Genomic DNA, 16,473 nt, shown 5'->3' on the forward strand with positions numbered 1-16,473 from the left:
ACCACGGGTGACATCTGAGGGCTGACAGCAGCTTTACACAGGGTTCAACGCTGCCTTGTCAAGTGGGGCTGTTAGGGACAGTCAGGGGGCTATCAGGAATAAATAAATCAGTTTTTAATAACAGCCTTGGTCCAGACTGTGCAAGACTACACCTATTCTTACACTAACCACCCTATTTTCTAGCTTGATGCTCAGTCTGGGCCTAGAGAAGAAACTTAAAAGAGCATATATAAATGGCCATGTTTAGATGTCTGGCACACCTTCAAAGGTCAGTCATCCTACAGATCTGTCTTTAAAACCTGCGTGGTAAAAATTCACTCTTTTCAGCTTTTGAAGTCTGTTAGAAGTATTTTACTAACCTTTTGATGCAGTCCTTAGGTTCCACCTAGTGGCTTTCAACAGTCATGAACAGCAGACTCGACAGGCATTTTATTGCCTAAATGCTTAATTCTCACATCCGTGTGGGTCTAGCTGCAGGAAGAATCAGAGTCTTCTGTAGATGTGGTTCTACAGTTCTGACCTAATCAATCCTTAGAAAAAAATCATTGCTCTTCATATTCCACAGGAATGGCCCACTTGTTTTTGAAACATTGGATACAAAACATGAGGTAGAACAAGATTTTAAAAATCAGAAGAAATAACTTGCTGTGGTATTTCCACTAAATTACCATTTATAACAGAGGCTGGGGAAGTTGCTGTGAAGGCTGCATCGACTCCCTCCACAGCCAGCTGAGGAACAAGCACCTCTAGACCATGGCTCAGACGAGTTTTTGTACAGGTTTACCTCCAGGTGAGATGAATTACATCCCAGAAGTGTCTCATTTCCTCATTTCCATTACAAAGAGAAGTCAAGGGGCTTACTGATAGCGTGGTACCACCACCACCACGCCCCCTGAATCCCACCCAGGCTGTCTGACTAAGAAACATTCTGAGACACAGACCCTGAAGGGCAGCCCACCGTACAGGGAGCTCTCAGCAGGCAGCAAAAGGCATCTGGAAGCATGGAAATCACAACAGTTACAGATTTGCACCTAAGTTTAAAAGCCCAATAGTGGCAGGTAGCCATGTTATCACAGAAAACTTATTTCAATGCTGTTCTGCTCTCAGAATACATCTTACCCTGCTGCTCAGCTGTGTTAGGCTGATGAAGGTAGGCTTGTCTTACAGCATGAAAAGTGTAAGAAAGTTCTGCTCCTGCTACTTGAAGGTTATAAAACAATCTATGCTTATACTTCAGTTCCCTGAGGTATTAGCAGAACACTCACTACAGACATTTTATGCCTCCTTGGAAGAGCTGTAGTCCCTCTAAAAAGTCACTATCTTCAAAGGAAAGGGGGAAAAAAAAACATCGAAAGAAATGTGAAACTTCATGAATTTATCAGCTGCCACGTTAGAGGTCAAAAGCTGATATTTCAAAGTAATTTTAGTGTCTTACATAAACAACAAGACAGAGTTCACCAGAACTGATCTAGTTTGTCCACAGTGATCATATCCATTTAAAGAGAAGGTGAAATAAAACTAAAGAAAAAAAAAATTATGAAGTTGACCTAGTTCATGATTTGTGGAGTGTGGGATGGATGAAAGGTCTTTAGCTCCTTAATGCAGCTTTTTCTGCCTATTTTCATTTCAAGGAGCTTTACTTTTGGTCACACACTGCTTGAGGCTTGCACCCAGCAAATCATGTCTGCTTTTCTCGAACACGACTGTGGCGTAGAGCAGAGCTGCTGGGATTTATTACTCCACAGTGGTGCCTCTGCTTCCTCTGCACAAGTCACCTTCTCACCCTCACCTAAGCTTTCATGGAGCATGTGACGGACGGGGTCCTTTTCGCAAAGGAAAGGAGAAAATCCTCAAATGCCTGCAAGCTTCCTTGCTCAGGAAAAATCAAGAAAATAAAAAAAATCAAAACAATGTAAAAATCGAGAAGTGAAGGCTCCACACTGCCTGTCTTGCTGTTGGGTTCATGCCCCAGTCAAAGGAGACGTGTGGCTTGTCTGTGAGAGTTAAACCAGTTTTTTGTGCAACAGTGATTTCACCAAAGCTGCGGAGAATTACAACACCGAGCTACCATCTACCTAAAGTGACTCTCTCCCCACTCCGCACGAAACCAGGTGCAGCCTTACCTCCCAAAACCTTGACTACTCGGGCAGCGGCTGCTCCCTCCCTCGCAGCGCGGGGGAAGCCCAGGAGAGCGGGCAGTCACTGCTGGCAGCAATCCTCTCCTCTCCTCCGCCCCCACCCGCCCCTCACAGACCCGGGCCGGCCGCCCGTCGCCCTCAGGCCGCGGGGCTGGGCCGGCAGCTGGATCCCCTCTCCCGCCAAGCGCGGCTTTCCCCGGAGGGCTGCAGGGGCCCCGCTCAGCCCGGCGGTGCCGCAGCCCCGCGGCGCCCACACACGGCTCCGGGGGCTGGGGCGGCGCGGCCCGGGCCGGCCGCAGCCACAGGAGCCGTCCGCAGGGCTGGAACTGATAGGTGGCTCCATAGCTCAGTGGTTAGAGCACTGGTCTTGTAAACCAGGGGTCGCGAGTTCGATCCTCGCTGGGGCCTCCCGAGCTTTTCCTGCTTTTATCTTTATTTTTATTATTATTATTATTATTATTATTGTTTCTCCCCTGGCCGAGCCGGGGTTCCGGGACGAACAGGCGGCGGGGGTCGCTGCCTTTTGCGTGGCCCGGCGCCTCCAGAGGGCGGCGGTGGGAGACGAAGGCCGGGGCTGCAAACCCACGCCGGGGGCTCGGTGCCTCCGCGGCAGCAGCGCAAGGGCGCTCCCGGCTGCGCCTCCCAAAGAGATCATCTCCCTGGGCCTGAACAGCGGGGCGTGTCACGGATCCACCCCGTGGGATCTGGGGTCGCAGGATGGCTCCAGCCCGCGGCTCAGCCTAATGCCGGGTCTGAGCTTCTGGTGCTCTGGTTGTGTTGGTGTTTCAGATTTGCTGGGACATTTTCAGCCCTTACTGGTCCCTATGGAAGCTGCACGTGATCCGTACCTTGTAAAAATATTCATAGAATGAATTGAGCTGGAAGGAACTTTAAAGACCATCCAGTTCCAGCCCCATGCTGTGGGCGGGGGCGCCTTCCACTAGAGCAGGCTGCTCAAAGCTCCATCCCGACCTGGCTTTGAACGCTTCCAAGGATGGGACATCCACAATTTTTCTGGGCAACCTGTGCCAGTGCCTTACTGCCCTCACAGTGAAGAATTTCTTCCTAATATTTAATCTAAATCTCCCCTCTGTCAGTTTGAAGCCATTCCCCCTTGTCCTGTCACTACTGCTCTTGTGAAAAGTCCATCTCCAGCTTTCTTGTGGGCCTCCTTCAGGGACTAGAAGGCTGCTATAAGATCTCCCTGGAGCCTTCTCTTTTCCAGGCTGAACAACCCCAATTCTCTCACAGGAGACATGCTTTAGCCCTCTGAGCATCTTAGTGGTCCTCCTTCAAAAAATAAAATCTAGTTTCATTGTCTGAAAGACTGCTCTTGAAACATGCTTTTTCCTGCATTTCGACTAAAGGACCAAAAAAAGGAAAAAAAAAAATAAAGGTGGGGTAATTTACTTGTCTTTTCCATATTCTTCAATAGAATATTAAAGTCCTGAAATTTAGAGGCACTTGGATTTATTAGACAGTCATACACAGCCAAATCTTAACAGAGAATGTCCATCACAGGCTCTCATAACCACTTATGTCAGAAAAGGACATCACAGCAGGATTTGGAAGCTGGTGCTGTTGAAGTTTAATATGTTTAATAGAACATATGTACAGACTGCTAACACTGCCATTAATAAGGGCACACCTGGGAGCACTCTATAACAAGTCAGCCAAAATCTCATTTATTTGGTTGCTATTCAACACTTTTGTTTCACCATTTTAGAGGCTACTTGCTTTTTGTGGGACATCACTGAGCTTCAAAAGCTGCTTCTTCCTCCTCTTCTCCACTTTTCCCTTAGCCAGTGCTGATTTCTTCGGAAGAACCTCCTTGATTCTGGCTAGGTGGGAGCTCTTGTTTTTTGGCAAAGGTGGTGCTGGTGCAGTTCTGGAGTTGTGTCCAATCTTCTTTCCCTTGCGAGGTTTAGCCTCAGCTTTGAGTCGCTGTCTCTCTTTACCAGGTGGAGATATTTTTGTTGTTGATGGTGATGTTGCTGGTAGTTTTTGCTTTCTTAGAATAAACTCTTGCAGTGGCTGCAGTGAGGGTAGAAGACTTTTTTGGAGGCATGGTTGTTGAAGGTTCATTTAGCAGCTCAAGGACAGTCTCTGAGGAAAGCAATTAACATGGCTCAGCTTTGAGGCAAAAGGCTAATTCAGAGATATGACTGATAGAAAGAGTTATTGAAGCTATATTCAAGAAAAACAGCTGAAATTACGAAAGAAGAAATGCACACTATAAACCACTCTTCTTCCATCAAAAGACCCTTGTTTTTCTTGGAAATAAAGTTATTGATGTTAGAAATTATGAACGTGTATTTAAGGAAAATTACTTCCAGACAAAATGAGATAAAACCTTGCACACTTCTCTAGCAGACTTAACAATATGAATTGTTCATAATATAGTAATATCTGGAAATCCCAGATAAGATAATATCAACTTGCTAAATGCGGGGTTCTACTCAAGATTTGACTCCTGGCCCAGCTGAATTGGACTTTAAGACAGAGCACAGCTTGAAAAAAGGAAGATTGACTCCACCCAGATGTATAGAGAAGGGATTATTTGATTCAAGGAACTTGTCTCAGAGCCAGGCCCTCAGAATTTCCCAGACCTCATCCAATGTCTGAATCAGAGTTATCAATTCCCTTTCGATGCTCATTTTCACTATTACTTAGCAAAACTTAGGGAAAAAATAATCAGGCACTGGGGTTAAGCAAAGGCACAGCATCAAGTAGACAGCAGCACACATTAAATGTGATAACCAAACTTCAGGATTGATTCTGCTCAGTGTTTTAGTTGTTAAGACTGCTGAAGGTTTCAATCAAATGCCTGTAAGTTTAGGTATATGTTTTGCTTCTCATTAAAATCAAAGCCTGACAACTTACTTGCACGTGGAACAAATGGTATCCACTTGCTCTTTGTTTGCACTAGAACAGGCTTTTATTTACACTTCCCTGGTGGAGCTCTCCTTGGAAAACAGACGCAGACATCTGAGAGACTGTTGGGAAGTTTATTTCCTAGGCGCACACAAATTCCCCGTTATCATTTGCCTCTGGTGGAGGAGGCGTGAAAGCCCTTTAGGCACCTGGAGTGCAGCACAGGTGGAATTCAAGAGGCTGACACAGGGCTGGCAAGCCATAAAATCGCTGTCCCAACAGCAGCTGGTGAATGTGACCTTCACTGGGATTTTCTTTGGATACAACAGTGCTGCAGCAAGGGGGGTGAGAAAGGAAAGGAACAGGCACAGAGGGAAGGAGCCACAACTGCAAAGAAATGTGTCTCTGCTCCTCTCCTGCTGTTCCCTGACAGCTTCCCAGGGTACAAAAGTACCAAAACAAAAACCAACCAACCATATTTCCCCTGAGGTAAAGATGTTGCACGGTAAGTGACAGGAAGAGAGGTACGAAGAAGCACAACACACCTGTGTTCTCTGTTACCCACCAAGGGAACTGCTGTAGGACAAATAAGAACAGGTTCTTGCAATTTGACGTGCTTGACAGCACCAAGCAAAGCAAAGCATGACCTCAGGCATCACATTTTTTATGATTAGCATTCTCCTTCAGACAGTGGCAAGAGACAAGTCCTTCCTCTACACCATTTCAATTTTTTTAAAAAGTTTACTAAAGTAGGGCTGCAGGCATTGCTTGTGAGGATTTCGGACGGGTTGTGTGGGGTTTTTTCCCTCCATCTCTCTCTCTCTCTGCTCAGGACAGAAGGAATTTGGTGCCACCCTGCTGTCTCCAAGAGTACTGCCGGAGAGGCAAGCCGAAGTGGGGACACACGGCGCTGCTGCCATCAGCTTTCCTGGCAGGTTCCTCGGGAAGTTTGAGTTGCCATCAGGCACATGACAGTGGCCTTGGCAATGTTCTGGAAGCAGGAGTTTGTGTGTCTTGCTGTCCGTGCCAGGAGGCAGGGAACGCTGGATTCGCTGCCTGGGACTGTGCCCAGCAGAAAAGCCAGCTGTGCCCAGGAAAAGCCCTACAAACAGCAGTAAAATGGAAAGGAGGAAGGCTCATGAGGAGACCAGAGTCACCGCAGCAGCCGGAGGTGCCAGCACTGTGTGCAGAGCCCGCTCGGGCTGCAGGAGCTCTGCACAGCCCGGGCGCGCCCGCAGAGCGCAAACACCCCGGGGCAGAGCCGGCACAGCCCCCGCCGGGCTATGGATAACAGGGGAAATGCGGGAAAACATTGCTAAGAGCCAGGGGAGTAAGCGCCTGCTCCTGCTCTAGAAGTGCTGGACACAAAGCTTCAAAAGCACAGGGTCTTCATGGCACATTTAGGAGTGGCATGGAGACAACAAAGATTTGTTTGTTTTGATAAATAGACTGCTCAAGCTCTCGATGTTTATGGAAGCTCACAAAAATTATTAATTTATTTATTTTTAGTTGAAATTATTACATTTTGGTCAGCCACAGTTAATGCACCTCTTGGCAGATTGCAAGCTGTTAAAAACAGAAATCTCCTCGAGTAGTAAAATATTCAAGTTCTGTTCCCATCATCTTGGTACACACCTTGAGTTAACTACCTACCTTTGGATCTAACTTCTCAAGAAAACATAGCTTGTTTTCTTCATCTGGCTAGTGTCCAAGGTCTCTGCAACAGCACAAACACATTTGTCTTTACAGAGTGATTACACATCTACTTTACAGAGTGATTTGAAACTCATTTGATGTTTTTTAGCAAAATCAAAAAACTAGGGAGGCAAAAAAATTACATAAGTGTGCTTATTGTTGTAAAAACAGACTTCAGCAGGGATAACTGCTTAATGGGAAGAAACATTTTGCTTGGAAAAACTCAGGTTCAGGCTTTAGTTATTATTTGAGCACTGCATGAACCACCAGGTTTCTCTCGTCTTTGTGAAGAAAACTGTGCAGTGCCATTTATTATTTTTTTTTATTTCTATTAAAGTGCATCATAGATATTTGATGTAATGACCCTAAAAGATATGGATTGTCATTTTTAGAACATTGCTTTGCTGTAATTCAGATATGCAACCAAGGAAACTTTCTTTTAATCCCTAACTCTCCCAGATCTTCAGGGAATTTGGGTTCTATTTCCTATTTCTCTGTGCACAGATATGATGAGTGAAGAACAAATTCACTCAAACTGATTAAAGTTGTACCAGAGGTACAGTATGTAAACAAAACCCAAGGACTGGATGCAGGTGTCAGTGACATTGTGTGTCAGTAGTACTTGGTATTCTTTTACTGTGATAGCTGGAGAGTGTATGGTGATTATAGAAGAATTCTGCATGGAAATCCATCTTTAATTACAAATCTTGCAGATTAATGAGCTTGTAGAGAGATCTATGTGGTGTATAGGCACTGGGATAAGAAATAGACATAAAATACAGTTCACCTAAATGAAAGTAAAAAAAGAAAACTGGTCTAGATTCAAGTGCCCAAGCTGGATCCCAGTTCTCCATTTCCCTCAATCCTGGCTTTTCGGCAATTCGTGTGGTCAGAAAAGGAAACCCCTTCAGTTACCCCCTCAGCTACACCTTATGTCCAAGAAATGTCTTTGTTCTCAGCCTGCCCTGTGCAGGTGGGCTCCCAGAAACACCAAATGACCTCCTGGCTGCAGCAGGGCTCCACACAGAGCCAGCAGCTCTCATTCAGGCAGAGAGCCCAAGCAGCACCTTCACTATCTCACCTCCATGGCTCTCCAAAAGGTTGTTTTCTTCTGTAAAAATACATATTTTTAAAAAATTTGTTTGTACCAAAGAGGCAGCCAGAAACTACAAATAGAGAGGAAGACCACACAAGAAATATATTTTCCATTTCATAGTCATACCAAAAAGGGAAAAAAATCAGCAAGAAATACATTGGCTAATCTGTGGGAGACAGAAGCTGCCCATTTCTGTTTGGTAGCTGTGGAAGACAAATGCTCCTTTTGCCTTCCCTTCAGCACCCACTAGAACAATATCCAGGGAAAAGGGAAATTAGAGTATCTTACAAGAGGCAAAGCTGTTGTTGTCTTTCAAACTACATAGCACCATGTTGGTTTCTAAAAGGGTGCCAGGAGAAGGGACATTTAACATTCACTCACTCCACATGTTGTTAGAGCAGTTAAAAATTGTACATACTTCACAGCAAAGACTGCATCTCCTTGCAGCTCTGACAGAATAAGCTAGGCAGATAATCTAGGATCTTCTCATGGCAAGCAAATCTCTTTTCTGCTGAACAATGAAGCACTAAAGCACACCTGTGCTCTCCAAAAACTTGCAGCTGCTTTTTGTATTACACAGCTCTATCAGGAGGCTGTAAAAAAGCAAACAGTGTTCATTGGTACTTCCCTGTTGGTGTGAGACCTCGTCCTTGTGACCTTAGTAGTGTCTCACATTCTGAGGCCTTTACATTAAATTTTGAAATGAGGGGCTTTCCTGGTCCCCAAATAAAGTCCTGGTCTATGATCCACAGTGTGAAGTGCTGTTGTTGTGAATAAGACTGAGGAACTTATGCCAGGGAAGCAGGAGAAATTCAGAGAAGCTCTAAGAACTCAAGTAGGGATGAGGTGGCACAATGAAAAAGTCAACTGCATTGGTATAGTCTTTTGATTAGTGAAAGAGCACAAAGAAGAAAAGAAATGTTTCCCATGAGGTTCTGCCTCCTGAGCTCCCCATCAACCTGATCTCCAACAGCCTCAGAGGGCAGGAGACCTCCCTGAGCCACAGGCCAATGCACCTGCCATGCTGAGCCAGCCACAAACCTCTGCACTGCCTGCTCTCCAGGCACACCTCAGGAGCCACAGAATTTTCCACATTTTCCCTACAGTAGAGAAGAGATTGTACAGTTTCCATTGAAGGTGTAACCAGCATGATGCCTACCTGCTTCATCCTCAGCAAATGAGATGATGAATTTTGTAGGAATTGATCATTCCAGGGAAAGCATAAGCTGTTGTGCTGCCAATGCAGATATCCCGCTTCTTCCACTTATTTGTCTTCTCATCTTCCTGTAAAAATAAAACCCTGTGTTTTATGTCTCCATCATCAAAATTAGTTCCTGTCAAAATCATGCATTACTGGGGAAAAAAAAAAAAAAAAAAAAAAAAAAAAAAAAAAAAAAAAGGCAGACAGTGAAGACTGTGACTGCTGGCTGGATTTTGGAGAAACAGACCTGAACAAAAGCAAACTTATCCTAAGGTTTCTGAAATGGAGGAAGTTTAGATTCCAACAAAAATGTCGTTGTAATAGTCAAACACAGAAACACAGAACTTACTCTATATCCAAGTTTCTCACTTACTCCAGTCCAAAAGGTTTTGGGATGTTCCAATATACTTATTTGCCCAGACAAGGCAAATGTGGGTACAGAATGGGAGCTGCAGAGGAAACAAGTAGTCTCACCCACTCATGAAATCACCAATCATATAAAGGCCATTCCAGCTGGGTGATTCAGACCCCCTGTAGACAAAGCCTCCAGTGACTGACTTGCCCACACCGCAGCCATATGCAAATATTGACTGAATGTCATCTGTCAAACACACAGAAATATGAAGTGAGAAAATTTGCTTTCAAAGAGGATCAAAAAGCAGTTGTTCAATGACATTGACAGGTACAAAAATTATTAGAAGGACCAATACAGTTCAACAAAGTGCTTAGCAAAATTTCATTGGTAATTCAGCAGTTTACTCTGGGACAGAAGAGACCAGGGGCTTTAAGGATTTCTCCGTGTAGTCGCTTATCAAGGCTTAGTCATGATGAGCTTCCATAAAACCAAGAATCTCTGCATCAAGAAGCAATGCAGAAAGGCATCAGCCTGCAGCAAATGTTATCTTACTTATTTGTGACTGTACCAATCATTTTAGCAGGGATCCTCTTTACCAATTCCAGTATTTTTAGAGAAGGGAAAAAGATCAAAATTGCAAGAGAGCTCCCCATCTTCATGGGTTCACTGACACAACACAGAACATAAATGAGTGTGCTCTCGCCATTTTATGTCATGAGACTTGTAAAATAAAGACTCTGCCTCTGGCAATGTTTAAAATTCAATTCTCCCTTTCTCATATTGAATTATCAGATTCCACAGAATTTTATTCTTGTCCTCACCTTTTTTCCCTGCCTTAATGTCAATAATTCATACTCTGCACTTGTCTGCTCATCCAGATGTTCCAGGAACATCTGCATGATCTTGAGACCAGACTCAATAGCTTAAGGAACACTATTATAATACTCAGATCTTCTACCATGCTTTGCCAAGAGCTTTACAAAGACCACCAATTTCTGTTTTTTAAAGGCAGCAAATGAGTTTTGTCCATCACACCACCCCAGTCAGACCCAGAGCACAGCTTTTGGGTATTCTGCTGCAGCACTTTGCTGTCTGGGACACACTGCATCTGCCACAGGGTTTGTTTCAGAATCAGTCAGGTTCTCTGTCCTTAGCCAGAGCCATGGCTCAGAGCTCCTGAAGAAAACACAGTATCACTTTCTACTTAAATCAAATCCATTGTATTCCTGGCTTCACTGGCTTTGAATTTAAACACCTTGTCTGATGCAGTGTGTGGCAGGGAATTCTCTGGATAAGCAGAGCATCATTTCATACCAACACAGCAGGGCTAGGGAGAAGGGATTTCTGCTCTTAAGAAGCAAACAAACTCCATTTAATATGCAACACTGGATTATTTTCCTTCACTGGGAAAACAGTGCTGTAGTCCACTAAATATACACATACAATAATCTTCTCCTTACCCACGGTGGAATTGTGGCAAAGCTTTGTGTCATAGCATTCAACCCCCTCCTTTGCTCTCCAGCTGTAGTTGCCTCCTTTAACAATGAGGTCAATTCCCTCAAACCTGTTCTGCCCAACATCCCCACAGAACATCCTCCCTCCTCCCTTTTATGTAACGGGGTCCCCTCTGTTCACTGCACAGCACCACATATTCCTGACCCTGTAGCCATAAACCTCCAGGCGGGCCTTGGGACCAGACACAAAGGGATCATCAGGAGGGATGTGGTAAGGCTTTCTATCAGGGCTTCCCCCATCCACATCAATCCTCAACACTTTCCTCTACAAAGTGCTCCTGAAGAGAAGGCAGAAAAAGAAACCACAGCACCTAAGTAACCTCCTACTTACTTGTTCTGAGCATTCCCAAACTTTCCAAAAGGGTCTCCAGCTTTCCTAAGGCTAAACCTGAAGATTTCCTGAAGATGAGGCTGTGGACACTCATCCAGGAGAAGCAAAGACACCTTAAGGGGAGCAAACTGGTTAACAAAATGAAAAATTAGCCATTCAGACAATATAAAGAGTCACCTATGAAATGGAGCAGTAGAAAGTCACTCAGAATATGGCTAAAATGGTCTTAGAGATCTTTAGAAGTTTCTTTTATCACAGCATGGACAGCTGGACATAAATTCTTCCCAACAAGAAGTACAAGTGTGGAGGCTGTGGATTCTCCACTCAGTAAGGTGGGACTGAGCAGTCCTGGGGAGAGGTGATCAGAGCAGGGAAACAACCTGACAGAGCTCTGGAAATATCACAAGTGACATTGAGAAGCTGGATGGGGCTCACTTTCCCCCAGAAGAAAAATGAGGGGGTATCAGATGAAGGCAATAGGAGCCAGGCTAAAAAAAGCTGATAAAACACTGCCAGAAGAAACTGTAGGTACTAAAGATGTACATTGATTAAATATACAGGCTAAATTCATCTGATACTTGCAGAGTGTTACTGAAGCAGACTGTAGGTGAGATTCAAATAAGTAAATACCATCTCATGCAATTCCTGTAGATATCATTGGCTCTATCTGTGATCATCAGGAAAAAAAATTGCAGGCAACATTTTCAAGTGTTACAGATCTAAAATTATGCTCCTTCAAATACCGTTAAGTGTTTAGCTATGTAAAATGTAGGGTAAAATTTGAAAATCAAGCATTGTGTTTGAATTTGTACCTAAACTCCTCGTATTGCGAACATTCTGGGCCAGAATTTCTGTAAAACATTTCCATTAAAATCCCACCTCTATTTTAATCAGCACAAAGTTGCAGAAGTTAAAGCAGAAGAGGCTACATTCTACAGAAATATTATTTTACTGGTTTTCATGCCAGCAGCCCAAAACAATCTATCCACATCTTTCACTTGGCACAGATGGAGGAGGGTAAGTACATGCACAGTCCAGGAAAGAACTACTACATTAGTAACTTTTCTGCCTCATTAAACAAGTTCGCTTCATGAAACAAAATTAATTTTTAAATCTGGGCAGTTATACAAGCACTGAAATTTTTTTTGGTGCAAGTAGCAGCCTTTCCAGGATATTCAGTATGAAGACTACAGACCCTGATGCCAAACTTCACAAACAAGTTGTTCTCTTTGCTCACAGCAACACCCAGGGGCTTTTGGCCATACTAAGAACAGGTATGACTTGTAAGGAGTAAAATCCTTGCAACTTTTGGATGGTGTAGGTTTCCCACTCCTCATTGCTGCCATTTGGTTACCAGAAAGCAGCACAGAATGGTTTCTGTTGCTTCCACATCCTATCTGTAAGGAACCTTTCCATCTTCCCAAATCAAAAGTCTCCAGCCTTGCAAAGGGGAGCCAAGTCTCCCAAGCCTGTCCTTGCAGTCTGACCCCACTCCCACCTGGCAGAACCAAACCATTCTTCTCATGTTTAAGGTCTTCCCAGAATGAGGAAAGGCACCACCAGGCCCTGAGTGCCATCCCCAAAAGTCAAAGCTTCAGCTGAGTGTCCTTGTCTTTTTGTTCTCTCAGTCCTCTTCTGAAATGGTTACTTCATTAACACCTTTGAAAATATTTTTAATTTCACTCAAATAAGTGTGAACAGAGTCCAGCTTCTGGACCAGCTGCCTGAGAAGGTAAAAGGAAAAAACCAACTTCCTCTGAAACAAGGTGTATTCTCAGTGCCTCTGAGCTTCCTCATCTCTGTTCTGCAGCAGAAAGGTCTCCTACAGTTCACCCTCCTGAAAGTGGAGCAGCATCCCTGGGCAGCTGCCATGTTTTTCCAGCCATGGGGCTTTCCACACAGTGCTTCCCTGGCAAAACAACACTTGCAGCACATGGACCCAGCAAGGCACATGACAGAGAGGCCGTTCCTCAGGGACTACATAAACTCCCAGGATTAGGTGGCCTTGCAGTCACTCAAGCATGCAGGAAAATTAATCTCATCACTTTATAAAACCAACAAACCAGAAATTGCTAAGATCACATTGATACTTCTGGTTTACTTTCTCTTAAGAGTGTACATTCAGCAATCAAATCAGGCCTCAGATTAAAACTGGTTTTAAAAGTCTGGTGCTCTCCCTGCACTAGCTCCCATCCTATGGCTTTCAATCAACTTGAACAAGGCTTAATTGGCCTTTTTTATTTTTTTTTCCTAAACCCCTCCTGTAGCAGTTTTCTGAACAGGGAAGCAGCTACCAGCCAAGCAGATGTTCTAGCACACACATTTTGCATGAGGTTTGCATCCAGGGAAATTTTCTAGGCATGCAACATGCACTACACCTCTTTAAGAATATCACAGCTTTCAGAGCTCCATACTCAGTTTTTAAGCTAAATCCTAGAATAACTCAGCTGAGGGTCAGACTCTAAACCTCTAAATGCTTAGAACAAAGTGTAGGTAGCTAAAATAGATCCAGATCCTGCCAGATGCAGACTGAGCTCTACCAGCAGACAAATTGCTTTACATGCCTCTTTTAATCTGTTGGGTGGTTTTGTGGTGTTGTTTTTTTTTTTTTTTTTTTTTTTTTTGTGTGTGTGTGTGTGTTTTTTGTGGTGGGTTTTTTTTTTTTTTTTTTGGTTTTTTTTTTGTTTGTTTGTTTGTTTTTTTGTTTTGGTTTTTTTTGTTTGGTTTTGTTGGTTTTTTTTTTTTTTTTTTTGAGAGAAATGTATCTGGTTTAGAGTGCCAGCAGGAAATCCATGATCCAGAACACATCCCTGTTTAATCCTCTGACCATTAAGGAACAAAGAGCTGCACTGTCAGGGTAAGGTGAACGCCATGGCCTCCTCCTTGGGTTCTGCAGGGCCACTGAAACTTCTGCAGTTGCCAAACCCAGCTTCCTCTGGGTAGCACTCAGCAACCCCTTCATTACCACACCAGGAAGGTTGTCTGGCTTTTACTGGGTTTTGGCACCAAAGGAGCACCTAACTGAATGAGCTGCTCTGTTACCACACATGGCTACTGCTCTGATCTCCCCTAAAAATGTGAAGTAATGCTGTCTTTGCTAAATTAGAGCAGCTACAATTCAGGTTTATCAATAAGCACCTACATCACTTTCTTAAAATTTGTATTGTTCCAAACTATGAGGATGCTCTGGAGGTGGCAGAAAGGAATTCCATTTCTTCCATGTGAATTCAGCAGCAATTTGACACAGCAAATTGACTTCACTAAAGCAAAACCATTTGGCAGATCTTTGCACTTTTCACTAATTCAGCAGATAAATAATATCTGGCAGAGAACCCAATCTCATTTCCGTGGTTGTTACCAACATGACCAGGGAGAGCAACAGATACCACAGTCAAAACTCCTCCTCAGAGATGCAGCAGCAATCTTACTCTAAAAAACAGGAAAAAAAGTAATAGCTTAAAACTTTGAAGATCTGTAAAAAAATATAAGGGTGGTTTGGATTTTTCCCCCCCAAAATACACTTATGACAAATGTAAAATTACATTATGCCCCACAGAATGAGGAATCAAAGAAACAGCAGTAATTTTATAATGTTTTTTCCACCTGAACCATGTAGTAAAACCTTTACAACATCAACAGCAGTTTTTCTGCTAGAATCTATAACACATCTTTTTCTGCTTTACCAACAGTAAAAGGACAGAGAACTCTGCTGCTTCTTTTTTCAGCCCTGGTGCTGAAGAGGCATATCCCCCACCCCAAGGAGATGCCAGAATCTTGCCAGCATCCAAAAAGAGTGGAAACATTGTGGTACACAGATAACATTTTAGAGCTCAGGAAATAGCAACTTCAGGAGTTTTGTATGGTTTTAGAAAGACTAAGTGTGTCTTTTGGCTGCTTTGTGTTTTGGCATGCAGTGAGTGCAGCTTGGCATGACTAACAGCTGCTAAAAAGGCAGGTGGGTCCTGCCCTCCAATTCCAGGGATACAGGGGAGCTCAGGCAGAAAAGTGCCTTTGGTGTTTCCTTCCTGCACGCTTTCCACGAGCCAGGTGGGCAGTGGGGAGATAACACTGATGAACAGACTGTGACTGCAGCCTTGGGACCTTGCAGCAGCTGTGTGAAACCACTGCCTGTGAAATTTTGGGGGTTTTTTGACAAGCAGCATCTGGAGCATCCTCAGCAGGAACACAACCAAAAAAACATCCTCCCTGCAGTCCAGAGATCCAAACACTCTGCCTGTAATTCCCATATAATTTGATTCTGCAGAATTTGTAATCCAGCACCTTGTAACTGCAAGCAGAGGGTAAATACTGATCTGTAATTCTCTCCTTCATTACAGGAAAATCATCACCCTCACCGGGCAATGTTTCCATAAACTTATTGCTAGCAAATGTCACTATATATTCCCAAAGTCCAGTGATGCACCTTACACAAAGCACTTTGCAAAATGCCTGCTGAGGATTAAGTGCCATTCTCCTGCCAGTCTACCCTTCCCCTGCTCCCACACCTCCCTTCACACAGCTGTCAGAACCCCACCTGACCCCCAAACCAGCCCAAAGTGTAGGATTCAGGTATTTTTCTTCCCTACCTGACATAGTATCTATCTCTGATGTATGTTCCACACAGTTTATGCCCCTGGGGATCCATGTAATCCATGATGTCCCAGTATTTTGCTGCAATGCTGTTGTCTCTCTCCTGGTCACCGCAGCCAAAGTTTTCATAGCAGAACTCCAAGGGCAGAGAGCTGGAAAGGTGGCCCATAATCCAGACACTGAGGATGTCCCAGCAGAGTGCTTGTCAGGCACAACAAGGAGAGGCAAACACACACACGTGGGCAAGGAAAAGAAACTCCAGAGCTGCTGCTGCTGCTGCTCTTTCCAGCCTGTGGCCAAGCATTCACTTCCTTCAGTATAGGTTTCCTGAGGTCAAATGTATAGAAAACCTGGACTTCTTCAGAGCATGGTTCATTCATCTTCCCTGTTTTATTAATTGCCAGTCCCAGAGCTCATCACTTCCTGAGGTTTGCTTACATTCCCTCTTCCTTTCTCTCTGAAGTTTACTACTTGGCAGCAGAGACACCCTCCAGGCTGCCTCTTTGGTATTTCACACATCACGGGGTTGAACCCTCCTCCCCTCTGGACATTTCTCCTGCCCCTAGAAGCACTCACAAATCTAATCCCTACATTTCAGGTTAAATTGGCTGAGAAATCCTTCACCCAGAAATGTGAATAATAAAAACAACTGTTGTGATACCTATATGCACAGAACTTG

General features: G+C 44.1%; 1 protein-coding gene and 1 non-coding gene across 2 annotated transcripts; one reads left to right on the top strand and one right to left on the bottom strand.

Annotated features, from left to right (window-relative positions):
• The first annotated feature begins 2,473 nt into the window (after positions 1-2,473).
• On the top strand, positions 2,474-2,546 carry TRNAT-UGU (transfer RNA threonine (anticodon UGU)). The gene has a single exon. It is a non-coding gene; the product is annotated as a tRNA-Thr (tRNA).
• Positions 2,547-3,860: 1,314 nt separating this feature from the next.
• HHIPL2 (HHIP like 2) lies at positions 3,861-16,174 on the bottom strand. Its single transcript, XM_066314445.1, is given in 12 exon segments — positions 3,861-4,119; positions 4,121-4,244; positions 5,022-5,101; positions 7,410-7,494; positions 8,963-8,997; positions 8,999-9,116; positions 9,483-9,605; positions 10,820-11,151; positions 11,205-11,332; positions 12,853-12,928; positions 15,791-15,937; positions 15,939-16,174. Coding segments are annotated over 12 exon segments (1,743 nt in total).
• Positions 16,175-16,473: the final 299 nt, after the last annotated feature.

Source organism: Sylvia atricapilla, chromosome 3 (assembly GCF_009819655.1).
Source record: "Sylvia atricapilla isolate bSylAtr1 chromosome 3, bSylAtr1.pri, whole genome shotgun sequence".
Taxonomy (NCBI): Eukaryota; Metazoa; Chordata; class Aves; order Passeriformes; family Sylviidae; genus Sylvia; species Sylvia atricapilla.